Consider the following 17,409-nt stretch of genomic DNA (forward strand, 5'->3'; position numbering starts at 1 on the left):
CTACTTGTCTTTGAGTTTGCACGCATACTGTATATAATATAACCCTTATCAATGAGCAAATTCATCTCATTGTGTGTGTGTGTGTGTGTGTGTGTGTGTGTGTGTGTGTGTGTGTGTGTGTGTGTGTGTGTGTGTGTGTGTGTGTGTGTGTGTGTGTGCGTGCGTGCGTGCGCGCGCGCACGCACACACACACACACACACACACACACACACACACACACACACACACACACACACACACACACACACACACACACACACACACACACACACACACACACACACACACACACACACACACACACACACACACACACACACACACACACACACAGGTATCTCTCTCTGACTGACTGACTGACTGACTGTCTGTCTATCCCCACCTACTCTCACAAAACTACTAGACTGGTCAGCGTCACTTCTGAGTGGGAAACAATTCATAAAAAAGAAAACACCCGACAGTTCAGAGTTTGTTCTTTTCATCATACAAACATGGACATTTGCCCATCTGGAGCTTTAATGTAACTAGTGCATTGATTTGAAAACATATATATTAATTTGGCAGTGAATTGCACATGAACCCTTCAATTGTAAACATTTGTTACCCAGATGTCAAACCTAATAACAATTATAAATGTTTGAAAAGATTTGGCCCACAAGTAGTAAAAGTAACTGTCCTCTCAAATCTGAGACAACGCTACCCGGGACCGGCAAAATAACAAAAGGTAAGAAAAGTAACACTAAACATTATTCGGAAACAAATACTCTTGGCAAACTTGGTCCTAAATACCATATTACCAACACAGATGAATGAGTCTACTTATAATCTGTTTATTCTATTATCTTGTTTATCTATGAGAATAAAAGCCAAAAGAAAAATACAGATGTAGCTGGTAGACAGTAGGTGGGACTTGGCTACTGTTTGGTCAGGCATTATTTAAGAATCCATTACAGTTTATGAATGGATTAGATTTAATGTAGCAAAGATGAAAAAGAAAATGAATCAAAAGAAAAAAAAATCACACCCGTGTGAACTGAGCGGTGGTTCCCTCCCTCACCCCCCCCCCCCCCCCCCCCCTGTGTGTGTGTGTGTGTGTGTGTGTGTGTGTGTGTGTGTGTGTGTGTGTGTGTGTGTGTGTGTGTGTGTGTGTGTGTGTGTGTGTGTGTGTGTGTGTGCCTGGTCTGGCCTGGCCTGAACAACAGCGCCCCTCCCTTAACATGTGTGGTCAGAAAAGGTTACTGCAGGCTACAGACAGACAGACAGACAGACAGACAGACAGACAGACAGACACGGAGACAGACATACCCACACACACGGCCACGTATAGGAGCGTTGTGACCACCGCTCAACAAGAGAGAACGGCTCCTCTGTTCCAATTTAAACACTGTCCTTGATTTCTTGAATTCTTTCTCCAGACCTACACTATCTTAACACACATATGAAGACTTTTTACTCTCAATAAAGTTTCTTCCAGGTCACTTTGTAGAAGAAACGGGCAAAGAGAAAGGACGGTACACTTAACATTCTAAGAAACGAAACAAATACATTTTGTTTTCAGCCGCCACATTTATCAACACCCAGTCATTCTTAGGCTGCCTGTGATTGGCGAGATATGAACGTTTCATCAATTACACGTGAACCCTGTCGTAACCATGATTTCATACGCTCAGATATGTGCTCGTTTCTACGTTAAATTGATGAATGAGGGCCAATGGCACTGCCTTGACAAAGACTGAAAGTCAGTGACATTATTTTATCCACACATAAGTCCTTCCATGAAGAACGGATGAACGCAGAGAGAAAGGACATTTGACAATGACACTGAAACTCCCTGCAAAAGTTCATCACAGGTCCTCCCCCAGATGGTTTATCTCATCCAAGAAGAAGTCCAGTTCCTCTTTGCTGACCCGAGGGCTGATAATGATCATTCTGAAGAAGTTAGCTTTGTCTCCATGGGGCTGGTAGCCCACCATCATGCTGCCCTTCTTCATCATACGTTCTTTTATAGTTGGTGCCACCTAGGGGGAAAAAGGATACATTACAGTGATTAACGTCAGGTATAATGAATGACTGAGGCCTGGGGATGAAAATAGTTCAGAATGGGTTCGTTCTAAGACAAAGACTGCTCTGTCACACCAGTAATACAATTCTCCATTTCTATTTCTTCACATATGTTGCTTATTTTCCTACCCTTTCCCACATGACAATTTTGGTGAACTCTAACCAAAGCACAGTAATCGCAGTATAAGTTTATTGTCTTCGCCAGGCTGAATTAAGGCTGGGGAGACTATGTTTGGCACCCTGTCAATCTGTCCGTCCGCCCGCACGTGCGTCCGTGTGTGCGTCCGCCTGTCTGTTACCAGCTAATCTCCGACGTCGTTGGCCCGGTTGCGGCCAGACTGTGCACACACACTCCCTGGATGCCAATTCCGTCTCTGTCCGTGTATCAAACTTTCAGTGCACATTTTGGCCTATAACATATGTCATACTATCAAATCTTTATCCCCTGGATACCTTGGATCATGACTCTCACCATACTGTCACATATATTTTCTGCCATTTAGCATTTTGTTTAAAACATACTTTTTATTATTATTCCTCCAAAGCTCATGTAAATCACTATACAATTATCTCTTGATTCATGTGATACATGATACTTCAATCTATTTTTCATATTCCATTCCAACTGAGGCTCCCAAAGTAGCAGGCTTTGCACTCACATATTGAGGGGACTCTCAGAGCCAAAAGCCAGTTTGCATACCCATACAAGTCATACAAGTACAAAGGCAAAACTATCTCTGACATTTTGTTCAGCCTTTTAACTTTTTTTTTTTTAAAGATTTGTTTTTGGGCTTTTTATGCCTTTATTGATAGGATAGAAGACCGACAGGAAATGGGGAGAGAGATGGGGAATGACATGTGGCAAAGGTCGTCCGGATCAGAAATCGAACCAGCGACGCCAGCAGGCATCATCGCCTAGTATGTGGTATGCGCCTTGACCACCAGGCCAGCGGGCGCCCCCTAACTTTTTTTTGTTGTTCATTTCGTTATGTTTTGTAAAGTGACTTCGGGTATACCTTGGAAAGTGCTATATAAGTTTGAAGTATTATTTATTTTTTAAGTGCTAAAAATTTAACTGTTTGTTGCAGATTTATGTTTCTCTTTCACCAAATTAGGTGCATAGTGTATGATCTCTGGAGTTATGTGACAATGCATGTCAAACAGGTTTTACATGTTTGTGTCCTGGTGGCGCTATAATAAGCCAATGTGAAAAGGGTGGCATGTCTTCTTCGCCAATCTTAGGCCTTTCGCGGAAATCGGACGCTGCATGGATGATTTGAGGCATTGTGTTCCAAAAATGTGTTGTGTAAAGGTCTACCTGCTGGTGGCGCTATACCAGGCCAATGTGAAAAGGGTGGCATTTGTTCCTTGACCTAGTGGGAATATGTGTGGCAAATTTCTGCTGCATGATTTGAAGCATTTTGTTAAAAAACTAAGCAAGCCTGCAAACTTTGGAAGCCAATATTAGCCAATTAGGATGGAATATGAAATATCGGATAGATCGGTCTTACTCTTGATCACATGAATATAGAGATAATGTGAACCAGAGGTTCTAAATTAGCATCCACGACCGGGCCAACGGCGCCGGAGATTAGCTGTTAACAATCTGATCAGACACAAGGAACGGACACACGGAAGAACGGACACACGGACAGACGGACAGGGGCGAAAACATTCTCTCCTGGCAGAGACAATAATAATAAAACATATATAAATGTCATGTTAGAATATAAGCATTTATTTACTTACAGTGTGGACCTTTTGCCAGAACTCAGCACTATCTGGCATGCTCCTCAGACTTGGTGGAATGTACCAAAAGCAAACGTTTGTATATTCCGGCTACAGGTGATAAAAACAAACAAAAACAAAACATTATCATTGCTGTTAAAAAGCATAATATAAATGTATTAGATTTTTAGATAATATTATCAATGTGAATAGTTAAAAAAAATGCTTGGAATACCTGTATCAATAGGCGGAAGCCCTCCCTTTTCTTGATCTCATCTGCAAGATACCTACAAGGTGTGGGGGTAAAAATAAAAAAAGAAGGATGTTCTTTCGAATAGTATTCGAATATATAGAGCTAAGGACATCTGATTATGTTACTGTATTGTTCATCTTTTAGAATTTTGGTTTCCGCGCAACAATCAATACAGTATATCAAAACTGCACTGTAAAGTCCATTTGGTTCCATTTGTACATTCTCAGCCATATTACATTATATATATATATATATATATATATATATATATATATATATATATATATATATATATATATATATATAGGTGGCGAGTTGCTGTGTGTCCATGCTTAGTAATACTCAGCGACATACTGTATGCCCTGTATTGCTGTAAGGACATAGATTTAAATATTAACCAGAAAAAAAGAAAGAAAAAAAAAAGGTTTTCCACCTTAAACCACTAGAGTGCAGTGTCTACCAGACAAGCATTTGATGAATCCCGTGAGCAATCCATGTGCTTAGTCAGTGAATCATTGAAAAGGACAGGAATAAAGATTAATTGAATGGATAGGAAGAGTATATTGCTGTTATTTATCTCTATCTACCCATCCCACTCTCTATGACACCATGCTGCTTCACTGTGGTTCACCCGTAAAGGTGAGCAGTTCAGAGGGGTCAGGGCACTCCTATCTAAAGGTCAGACAAAATAGCACAACTGCCACAACCTGTACACTGCGGGCCATAAATAGTCTAGAAGTCCCCTCTAAATATGGTGCAACTGATGCCAGAGACTGCATGGTTCATGGTCATTTTGAATTGCCTGCAGCAACCGTGCATGTTATTCTACAAACCTTGAGCAGATAAGACATTCCCGCTGCAGCCTGCGCATTTTCTGTATGGTTTGTTTCCCCGCTAAATGTTTTCATTGTATCGCAAGAATGCGTTTTGAGCATCACATTCTCAGTGAGCTCAATGTGTTTGTGTGTTTCATTTGAATAGTTATGTTTGAATGAATTATTCATGTGCATAACTCGTATTAGTTATTTCATGCACACTTTGCAGCCTTTCAGCACACACCAACAGCAAATTAGACCAATTGCTGGGGTGTGCGTTTGAGGTAATTTATTCATGTGAGTGATACAGCCTTGCAATGTTGTATACACCAGCACGTTACAGAGCAGTGACATACAAAGCCAAAGAATATTTCAACTAAGGTATGGTATTTTACAATATGTGTATAATACTCTCTCACCACTTGTGCACAGTGGTAACAGCTACTAACTTCTCTTCTCTTCTCTTCCATATTCTATTCCACACCAGGGACCCCAGGAGCCCTTAGGGGCTTTCAGGAGGTCCACAGCTAAACTATTGATAGTTAGGAACCAAATGGACCCTTGCGGGTCAGTAGAGACTATACAAATGTTTCCAATTGGTAAATTGTAGTTCCATTTGTACACAGTTACAAAGTTAAATTATCACTGAGGATTTTACAATATAGATTGGGATCCCAGAGAGAAAGATCAAATCAAATGGTTCATTGCTTAATGCATCAAGGGGTCATGAGGTTGAGAATCACCACATCATTCTATTCTGTCCCATCAGACTAACCTGGCCATGGCAAGGGCACTGTTCACCCTGTCCTCCAGCCCTGTGGTTCCCAGGGCCTTCCACATCAACCAGAACCTGAAGGCATCTGCCTTACGGCTGCACTGGATGGACTTGTCCCCTGTGTCGTAGCTGATGTCATAGAACTTATCTTGCTGGAAGAGGTAGGAGGCAGATGCAGAGTGGCAACGCTTGAGAAGACCCTGGAGAGGCAGAGGAGCCAAGGGAATGCATATTAAAATATGTGAATTATATGATGTAATGAATGTAACGTATTACATTATTGAAAAGAGAAGGATGAAAAGAATTGGAGAACTTGGCTCTGCTATATCCAATGAGGTTATATTCATGAAAAGGACTAAATTATAGTGCTCATTGGCGCTTTTCTATTGCATACCGGTGCTGTTAGTACTTTGTTTTCCACTGCAGATACCGTTCAATGCAGCTGGTTGACATAATGACATTCAACCCTCTGTGAATGAGAGGGCTAAAGAACAATGGTGACTTGGCTGGAAACAATCTCTATTTGATCTATGATACACAGCCCAACAAAGACCGTTTCTGATAACATTTTAAGCAAGAAATAGACCATGCAGTTGCTCAGTATTGTGTAATTTCACAATTTCACACACAATTCTTACAATGGCTAGATTAAAAGTCTGGTTCCACATGTAGTAGGGGGAGGGAGTCCTTTGTAACGCAAAAACGCAATGATGAAATGACAATTCTCTCTGACCAATCAGTAGTCTGCAGTGTTTTCACGTGATCTCTTGGTAATGCCCCAGGAACCCAGGCGGAGGTTATACTAAACGTATCAGTGTTACTGTTGAACTTAACATTAAACTCACAGTACGTACAGTACCAAGTTCTGAATTATAATGTAACAGGATATGGCGCAGTTTGCAGTGGAATTAATGTAGTACATAGTTGTCCAGCTGTCCTCTTCCCTTTGGCTGCCTGTGACACATGATTCTCTGGCTACCCCACTGACCACACATCTCTGTGTGAACTCACATTCAGTCTCGTAATAGGAGAGTTCACAACTGCAGGTCTGACTCCTACCCATAATGACTGATATCCTCTTTTGAAAGATTTCAGACAAGACTTACCACAGGCTGCCTGTCAATATCTAGACAAGTTAGACTGGAGCTTATTGCTATTCAGGCTCATGTTCAAATCCCCTCCAGCAGGGGCGCTGGAAGTGGGGTGCTGAGGGAGCTGCAGCTCCCCTGGTGGTGGGGAGAGGTTTTAATAAGCCTATATATACACACACACAGAGCTATATTAAAACAATAATGTATTTGACTTTGGGGAATAAAATATGTTGAAAAAAGGTATTTGATTATCACATGGTGACCTAATCACATGGTCACCTTGCCACTTCCGGTCAGAAGGGAAGTCAAATTTAAATCCCGCTTTGATGGCACACCAAAGTCTATTTATTTGAGAACTAGAAACTGTCTATAGGCTCATTGTTGCAAACTAACACTGTTGTATATGGGGAATAAAAAACAGTAGAAAACTGTTACAAAAATAATACCCGATTTTGTAGTGTGTGTGTGAGTGACTGTGTGTGTGCATGCGTGCTGTGTGTTGCACTGTGTGCTAAAATAACTAGTAACTATATAGCTCCTTGTTACACCGTTGTGTTGGGAATAAGCACCCGAAACCGTAATAAAAATAACCCAAAACCGGATAAAAAAACGTGAATTCTTCGGCGTGCGGCCTTTGGCCGCACGCATTAACTCCTCCAGGCTCAGCTCCCCTTGGGATTTGGGAGTTCCAGCGCCCCTGCCCTCCAGCCTCACTAATACTAAGCGCTATTCAATAGAAATTCTAAAACAACCGATCCTGACACATTGTTTGGCATTTTTAGATTTTTGCCTATAATGGCATTCCCAAAATAGGAACACCAGAGTGCAAGTGGTGGGGCAGTGGAAGAGAAGATGCTGTGGCATTTAATATCAGTAGCAACAGGATCTGATTACAGGGTTGTCCCTCTTACCTCCTGGTCCCTAACCAAGAAAGCGCAGCACTGGAGGCCAGCCATAAGCATCTTGTGCGGGTTCCAAGCAACAGAGTTGGCCCTTAAGAGACACAGACACAGCACAATAGTAGGGAAACAGGGTTTCACAGTCAGCCTTGCTCTGTCATGATGACATGTACACTGAGGTTGACTTGGCTCATTCATGAAAGACCAGTATTACAAAATGCCTACTAGTTAACATAATCGCTTCTGACATTGGTGTGATGTGAGCTGACAGTGCATTAACTGTTGTTCTTACCTGTGGATGCCCTTTAACAAGTGTTTATGTTTCCTAGACATAAGCGCGCCTCCTCCCCAACATGCCTGAAGGACAACAAACAGAAACTGTGACTATGCTGACAGTACAGCATGCATCTGGAATATGACAGACTCAATAAATGCATTAAATAAATTAAGATTTAACAATACGAATCCACTCACGTCCACATGCAGCCATAGGTTGTGTTTGCCACAGATATCAGCGATCTCTTCTAGGGGGTCAAAAGCTCCCAGTACTGTTGTCCCAGAAGTGGCATTGACCATGAAGGGCACTGCACCCTGAGAACACATCCACACAACACAGCAAACAAGCACACACATATAGGAGGCTTTTTAGAACACTTAAAATATTTGCTGCTTGTCAATGAATATCAAATAGAATACTAATAGCATTTCTGAACGCAAACTCGGCGCAGCCTTTTCTTATTATCCTTACTTCAGTTTTAGCAGTCCTTATCTTCTCCTCCAGCTGTTCAGGAATCATCTTCCCTCTGACCAATACAAAATGAAAGCATGCATCAGTGAAATAATTAATTGAATCAAATTCAAACGATGAATACATTATTGAAGCCAACAACCTGTTCTGAGACAAAGAGACAAAGGGACAAAGACTGCAGGCTTACTAAATAAAGTAATGGATCACTAGTTCACTAGAGCTACTGTAGTGATTTTGGACAACTCTGTTTCTATCCAAACAATATAAGAAGGAGAAATAATCATATATGAAACTAGTACTAGATAGGCCTCTGTGTACACACAACACAACATGATGTTGGCACACTACACAATACAGTGTTAACTGAGCTCTGATCGGACCCTTATGCTTCCATTTGGTTCCATTTGTACACTCTCAGAGTTAAATGAACACTGAAGCTTTTACAGTGTAGTGACCATTACTATGATTATGAAAGGTAAGTCAGAACCAGCATACCTCTTGTCGGACGGTATTACATAAACATTCTTGGTGCCGATTCCCAGGAAAGCTGCTGCTTTGGCAATAGAGTAATGGCACTGAAAAGAAGGCCAAATTAGTCATTCAATGAACAGAAATGCTTACATGGTTTGTAAAATTCAAGGGTAAGCTACAATTTAGACTTGTTCTTGTAATCTTGTTGTCAACTATAATTTTAGTAGACAACAAGACAACAGGGACAACAGGGATGGATAGTTTAGATTAGAATACCGTAGATCATAATAGCTAAATATCATATTATAACATTGTTAAAACATGATATCTTAAGGACATGACACACCAACCCATCTTCACAAAAATGACAGCTTATTGGCCAGTGAGGGCGACTTTGGCACCTGCATGCGAGGAAATAACTCTCCATACCAGGAGGTGGCAGTAGTCTGTGTCAAGGCATAATCTAGCAGAGTCAAGCTGTGTTTCCCAAGAACACAAAGGTTTGTCCTTCTGAAGAATGTTCAGAATGTTGTGAAAAATGTTCACTCAAGTTCATGAGACCAGAAAACACATATTTCTGATTTGAGACAGACTGGTACTTGAGTTGACACACTGCAGCTCACTGTTCTAATCAGTTGTGCCCTATTCACTCAAATTGTCAGCATCATCATCATCATCTGTTTTTACGTCAAATTGTTGTCAACATTATTCTTTCTCTCTCTCTCTCTCTTTCTCTCTCTCTCTCTCTCTCTCTCTCTCTTTGTTATTATGTTTTATATGTGTCTCGGCATCATTGTAAATGAGGGTCTCCCTCAATGATCTCTCAGATAATTTAAATAAAGGTTGAATGAATATAAAGTGCAAATAAAAACAAATAAATACAATACAAATATTAATCAAATTCATTATAAACTGTCATGACTACTGTTAATATTATTTGCTTGTTATGTCTTAACTCAATCAACATAACACAACTGTTGAGGGAAGGATAGTCACAAACTGTGCTTGTTCCCTAACGCCAGTACCAGAGATTAATTCTCAATTAGCTAAACCCTAATGAGCAACAGAGCAAACAATGAATGGGAGCATCCAATTTCCAAAATAAAAAAGAGGTAAAGATGGGGCAGTATACTGTATCTACCTGGCAAATGAAAAGGCCATCTTCTTCTATGATTGCTACAGTCACCACCTTTCATCACTTGCTATGGCCTAGCAGCTTAGTAGTTTAATTAAGTCTAGCAGGGATTTGATCTATTGAATCAGACCAATATTTTTGCTCCAAGCTGAATAATGACAAATTGGTTGAGAAAATAATAGTACACTCACAATTAGCCCACACAAATTATGTGTTTATTTTAAACACATATTATTTGTATGGAATTTAAACTTTAAAATCCAAACAAAATCTAGCCTAAAAAGTGTATTCCAGTCTGGTTAGTGCCATGGTAAAGAGTATTTGAAACCTGTTCAACAGGGAGTAAACATTATAATACATCATCATTTATATAACACATTTCAATTCAATTTAGTATGTCCTATAAAGTCCTACCTCCTGTGATGTGAACATGGCCAGTCGAGGTATGGCTGAGAGGCCGAGTTCTTTGACATCAGGACAGTGATGGTATCTGGCTACGTTTATGGCATACATATTGGACACTGAGCCACCTACAGAGAACACAGGATTACTGTTAGTACATTATTTCTTACAGACTGATACCTTAGTGTGAGAAGTTAGCCTGGTTCCAGACCCACATCCCTTTAAAATGTTGCCCACATCCCTTTAAAATGTTGTTTCGGCGATTAGTATATATATATATATATATATATATATATATATATATATATATATATATATATATATATATATATATATATATATATATATAATTCTATTCTAATTCTATCACTTGTTAATGGCAACATTTTACTGCACCAAATTTGAGAAGTCTCACTTCACAATCACCTACAGTAGGCTACTATTCCTCCAAGTGTAATGGCGCTCTTACCTGGGTTAAAAAGGCCATCTCCTCCTTCCCAGCCGACAAACTCGATCATCTTCTTAAGCACAGCTTCCTCTGTCAGGGTAAAAACTGGAGCCACCTCAAACGTGTACCTGACAAAACATGTATGCAATGTTACTCTAGCATCCATCGATGAACATTATTTAAAATAGGTTAAGCTAACTATAGTATTTTTGTCGTACTTCGGCAATTCAACCATCTACAAGCTCACAAATTGTGATCTTATACATCTTCTATTTTCCGAACAAAAAACAAGGGAATATGTAGAATCTTGATAAATTATGGACCTTTTCCACCGTTAAATACATGTGCTGGGGAAAAAGGGGAAAATACTCTCATCCATTACAATGACCTGACTACTTCCCCTGTGTGCTTCTGTTTTTCCTTAAATTCAACCAGACAGACTACTTGGCAAGCAACTTTGTCTTGTATCCACCAACTCATCATTGTGTTGGGATTTACTTTAGTCTCTCAAGACAACTCTTCCACAATCTTCTGTAACTCTGCCTCGCAAAAGCTTTTGACATCTGTTTGTCATTTCTATTCACAAAAAATACGTTTCAAATATCTTTAAAATAAGACATTAATAAATCACATAATAATATAAATGAAAATACATTTGTAAAATGTTTTTGAAAACCTCCAAAGAAGTGACTCACAAACTGGGTTTCAAGGCCTCTGTGATGAAGCTTCCCACCAGAGAGTAGGGGTCCATGCCTGCATACAGCTGGTTGTAGAAGCGAGGATGGCCTGGGTAGAAGTGACAATCACACAGTTAGATCCTGCCACATGCATATTATAAAGATGCTGTCACATGAAATAGGTATTTTTGAGCCATTAGTTTTGGAAATCAAGTTTCCAAGAAAGCAAATGGCAAAACCTTGATTGAAAACAATTGTAACGCTCTGTGGATAAAACCACAAACTTCACAGACTTTGCGTTCCTGGCTGTGTTCTCTTCTCCAGTAGTTCACCATCTATTTATGACCCATATTATTTGACATTGGAGACTAGCAGGGAGCTGTGTCTACTGATGCACTCTAAAGTTATTCTGGTACTTGGGCGATAAGGGTAATTGTGTCAGGCTGGGGTTCAGAGGGTCACTGCTAACATTTTACATATGATGTTCAGGATTAAACAGAAGCTAGAGCCCTTTCCATGACATTGTTCTGTATCATTGTGACCGTAGGTCGCAGTTTACTATGAAACCCGGCAGATCCTGTCCGTACGCCAGTGAGTCATTGGGTCAGTGGGTAACACCTCAATGTCTATAGCTGACCTGTTGGGATTTTTCACATATGTTTTACACAAGTGACAGGTCTTTTACAACTTCGGATGTTCCCGTTCACCCCAATTTTGACCCAAGCGCTCTGCCAATACGGCTCGTTCTTTTTACCTTGTCTGATGACTGATGAGGGGTCGCGCCGCCGTGTACAGTAAAAACATCTCCCGTAACGCTGCTCTCAAAAATCCACCGCACGTTAGCAATAATGGGAGTCCCAAATCACTTCCTGGCTGTTTTCTGTGGATCTGATCTAGAAAATGCATTTCTATGCTCTGAATGGATGGCAAGCGGAGCGGCCCAATTCACATTCATTCTTTGCATAAGGCTGCCCTCTGCCGCCAGCTTGGCTAAAGTACACATATGAGCGTCCATTGTAAAAAATAATTAGTTTAGAAATAATCAATAGATAATTTTCTATAACATCGCAAAGGTAAGCTGCTTAATGCTGGCACCAGCCCCAATAAATACATAATAAATCTGGCAGTAGAATTGTTAATCTGCAGGTAAATTCATGGTGTGAAGGCTATTTCCTTGTGAACTGTTTGAGTCCTACCGGTCTTGACGCTGTATCTAATGGCATCTCTGCAGCGCTGTAGGATCTTTGATTGTGCCTCGCCTCCTTCCCTCAGCTCCAAGTCCAACAGCTCCTTCAGCTGCTCAGGGTCACGCCACTCGCACACCTGACCATGATGGAAAACAAGAACGTTAACCAAATTACAGTAGCCGCACACTGTAAAGTATGAATCTAAGTGTAACCAAATGGACCCTTACATTTGCATACTCTCAAAAGGTTGACAAATGGATACATTTGACCGCATGAAATGTGAAAGTGGTGAGAACAATAAGAGTGGGTGGGTTAAAATGATATCCATGTATTGGTGCGCTGCCACCATTATTATATTATTACAATTATTATTCCTTTAATTTAACTGCTACTGTTTTATTACTACTACCATAACTATTACCATTGTTATTGCAGGATTACAGTCAGTGGTATAACATTTTGACTGCCTACCGTAGATCACTCAAATGATCCAGTGAACCTGGACCTGTGGTCGTAATGGGCAGTGTCTGTGCCTTTTGACCCCCCTTTGACTACTGGGACACCCGATCCAGGTCACGGCACCAATGTAACACCCAGGGTTCAAACCTGGGTCTCCCACGCAGGAAGGAGCACATCTACAGGCCTAAAGGGAAATCCCCCTTTGGCTGGGGTAGATATTCAACTTTTTGTCCTCAGGCAGCTAGGCCCTGGGCCACTACACTTGCCAAGAACAGGCTCTCTCCTTTGAGTGACTCAAAGTGACTGACTCATAATTTGTCATAATGAGTATACTGTAAATTGGACTTAACCCTTTCCTCTCCAGGTCACTGAGGTAAGAATGTGTTTATAGTTGAGATCAGTGTTCATATTTGATTGATCAGAATTGTATGCAAGTTATGAAACATATGGCAAATAACACACACTTATTGAGGAGATTATAATGAAAATATGAGGGGAGTTGTTGGGAAGTAGGAACAACGTTTAACAAAATGGAAATACCTTTTCTTTTATATCAGTTGCCTTCTTCACTGCATCCTCAATGATCATGTCCATAGCTTTATGGATAAAGCTCTCGTCTGTAAACTGGTCAACAGCGGGGCCACCATTTACAACCCCATCTGTCAGGACTGGAGCACACTTTACCTGAAGTCCAGGATCCAGTACTGAGTTTGGTCCCTTACTTGGATTCTTTTCTACAAGAGAAAGAAATGTAGAATTGAGTGTTCTTGACTCATGTTGATGACTTTCTAATGTTTTCCACACAGGTCTTAATATAATATATAATGTGACAGCTGAGCTATATAATAAATACAATGAGCTATATTTTCGTCCATGCCTTGACACTTATCCCTAAACTATTTTACTATTTTTAAATAGATTTTAAAATACTTCAAATAGCCGATCTACATCGACATGTTGTGATCTTGTAGATCAGCTATTTTAATTATTTAATTAATGTAATATTTTCAAAATGGTAAAAAATGGAAAAAGAGTTTTGGGATAAGGGGTAAGGCATGGACAAAAATAGAGCCCAATGTATTTTATTACACATTAACAAGCTGAAAATACAAATAATTTATTATTGGGGTGTCTTCACTTGCTTAATATCCTAAATGGTGCCAGAGATGCATGATTGATAGCCTAAATCATCAAATTTGGGCAGTGCTATGTCCTTAAGATCAGGAAAACCTACAGCGGATTTAGTCTAGACCAGTGGTTCTCAACCTGTGGTACTTGTACCACTGGTGGTACACAGAGGGGTCTCCCAAAAAAGAAGAAAAAAGATAAAAGTGGAGTGAAATATTTATATTATACTACAGGTAGTTCTGACCAGGCACTTGGTTGAAAAAGGCTCTCAATGTCTGTCTCAATGTATGTCTCAATGTCTGTCTCAATGTATGTCTCAATGTCTGTCTCAGTGTCTGTGGCATTGTCTGTGTGGCATTGTGTGACACGGGGTTCCCACAGTCATGAAATTCCTGGAAATATTTTGAAATTAGATTTTATTTTTTATTTTTTTCAGTACTGGAAAAGTTTTGGAATTGATCAAGGGTCCTGGAAGGTCCTGGAAAAAGATTTGGCTATGCATGGTTTTTGGCGTTTTTGGTGTTTGCAGTCTAAATGTATGTGACAAAAACAGATCTACAATCTCAGTCTATCACCATTCTATACTTTATTTTTGCTACACTGCCTGTCTTTGAGCCTTGCACATAGGAGTAAGACACTCGTTGTTATGCTGATTGGTTGTTATATAGGCCTGGAAATTGGGTTAAATATTTTGGAAATGTTTTGGAAATTCATTTGCTAAAAATGTGTGGGAACCCTGATGACAACTGCAGGAGTAGTTCACAAAAAAAGAAAAGAAAAAATACTTCTTTCTATTGGTTACACACCAAACGAAGCATTGAATTAATGGTGATGTTTGTCCTCCAATCATCAAAGTATTGGCTTGTGCATAGCGGAATAGGATGGGATAGGTCTACATACCTGTATTTTAAATCAGTTATTATGGTGGTAGACAGATATTTTCTGAGGTGGTACTTGGTGTAAAAAGGTTGAGAACCACTGGTCTAGATGGAAAGTGGGGTCCACACATGTAGGGTGAATTTTTTCTGCCACCTGTTTTCATCCTTGAAGTGTGTATTTTAAGATTCTGCCAGTTAATAGGCTGAAATTATGTCCTATGGGGTTAACAAAAACTGAGCCAGCAATTTTCAGATAACAAAAACAGCAACACTCGAAACAAATTTGACTGAGCAACTTTCATTTTGACTCAAGTCAGGTTGAGTAGGCTACTTAATTGCTGCCAATAGAGACACATTTTAAAACATATAGGCTAGTGATGTCCAGGACAGTCCAGGACCCTTCACTGACCTGCTACACCGATATTATGTGCCCAGCAGGACCCTAAGGTCAGCTGTCCAGGGTCTATTGGTCATTCCTCACACCAGGTTGGGCAGCCATATTGAATGGTTAGAGAGGCTGCCTGGGAAGCAAGGTTTGAACCTTGAATTGTGACACTTAACCCCTATAACTGCTCCCCCCTCTGCCCTCCTCTGTGGGCTGAGAACTGAAGTTACCCAGTGGGATGGAGAAAGGTCAAAAACAAAAATGCCTGTCATCTCTAGCTGCTGGCTACACATGGCTTATATTTCAAACAGCAACATCAACTTCTCATGCTTGTGTGGGTGCCAACAATTCCACGCCGGGTCGTAAATTACTGGGTTGTCCGCAAAGCATTCAGCGGGGGTCCGCGATCATCTCTAGCGGCTGCGGATTTTTCTTTAATTACGTGCGCCAGCAGGTGTAAGCAGCGTCTATTTCCGCGCAGCAAATCAGGGACATTCTTGGTGATGTCACTATTAACAGCCAATGAGGGATCAGCATTCTCTGTGCGTCACCGTCAACAGCCAATCAGGGACCAGCATTCTTGGTGACATCACTATTAACAGCCATATGAGGGATCAGCATTCTCGGTGCGTCACCATCAAGTGCGCAAGTAAAATCTGTGATTTTGTATGCAGCATCAATGTCTGCGCAGGCAATAAAGGACCAGCATTATTGGTGACGTCATCATCAACAGCAAATTAGGGACCAGCATTCTTGGTGACATCACCATCAACAAGTGTGACCTGATATAAATAGCAGGGCGCGCTCTGCTGGCGCACAAGTAGGTCTATAACATACATACGGACATAAGTGCACAAGGTGCAAGTTCGCACCTCGACAGAGTGCAGTCTAGTTTTAAAATGTGAATGATTGCGCCCAATCTTATTTATATTTTGTTCATTTAGATTTTCTCTGTTTAGGTGCAACACAGGGTTAAAAATGAACCCTGTGGAACATTATTTTAGTCTGACATAATTAACTATTAGCCGGAATATTCTGTACCTATAGGCCTACAGAATCTTAAAATACACACTTCAATGATTAAGAAAATGAAGTTGCTATTTTGATAAGAAAAAGTATTTAGTAAAAACTGAAATATATATCCTGGACCTATGATATGAACATTTTCGTCTCACATTTATTTTTTATTTTTTTTGTGCGCTGAATAAAAGAAAAGAACATTGTGGCAACATAACAAATGAAAGCCAATAGCCTATGCCAACTAGATATTACATCAGTGCCTTGGATAGTTTCGTTTAATTAAATTATAGATGGATAGCAGTTCCACTCCGTCCTCCTAACCAATTGTCCGACTAGGACTAGGCCTAGCCTACTGCCCATACTCAGTTCCGCTTCTGATGCTGGGCAGGGTGTCAGAACTTTGTAATCATTTGATTTAACTTAACAAAATATCAAATGAATAGGCGGCTATCCTACCATTGCGCTATAGGCTACTTACCAGTTATGTGTCCGTCATTTGTAGGTGCCATTGCTGATCGGTGTCTGGAATTGTTCCGTGCAGGTTTAATTAATCTCACTATCCAGGCTCAGTGACCGTTGAGGATGCGACTAGATGAGTTGATAGTCTTCACTGGATGAGGACACTTGTGCATTTAACCAGTAGTTAGAACGCCCCTCTGCGCTTTGACACCTCCGTAAAGCGCGTCATGGAAGATTTTGTGCTTTTGGAAAGACACAGGACAGGAGGAGGACTGAATCATTTGTGACAAGATGCCGCTTGTTGTCATATGGCCCATGTATCATATCTGTAAGCTACACAAAACGTTCTGTTACACTTAAAGATGCTGTGCACGTGAAGCCAATTAGCA

At 40.5% G+C, this 17,409-nt stretch overlaps 1 protein-coding gene across 1 annotated transcript; it reads right to left on the bottom strand.

Moving 5' to 3' along the window:
- Positions 1-1,845: 1,845 nt before the first annotated feature.
- Positions 1,846-17,158, bottom strand: LOC308302146 (acidic amino acid decarboxylase GADL1-like; the record flags this gene model as incomplete). Its single annotated transcript, XM_080746361.1, has 15 exons — positions 17,040-17,158; positions 13,691-13,884; positions 12,701-12,827; positions 11,523-11,613; positions 10,849-10,955; positions 10,392-10,507; positions 8,867-8,946; positions 8,372-8,426; positions 8,098-8,214; positions 7,916-7,980; positions 7,636-7,717; positions 5,634-5,833; positions 4,026-4,077; positions 3,812-3,901; positions 1,846-2,019 (listed from the first exon to the last, which is right to left on the bottom strand). Exons 1-15 carry the CDS (start codon positions 17,068-17,070, stop codon positions 1,846-1,848), a joined length of 1,581 nt encoding a protein of 526 aa, XP_080602487.1. The 5' UTR covers positions 17,071-17,158.
- Between the last annotated feature and the right edge of the window lie 251 nt (positions 17,159-17,409).

The sequence above is a fragment of the Nannobrachium achirus genome (assembly GCF_963921795.1).
Source record: "Nannobrachium achirus genome assembly, chromosome: 2".
Taxonomy (NCBI): domain Eukaryota; kingdom Metazoa; phylum Chordata; class Actinopteri; order Myctophiformes; family Myctophidae; genus Nannobrachium; species Nannobrachium achirus.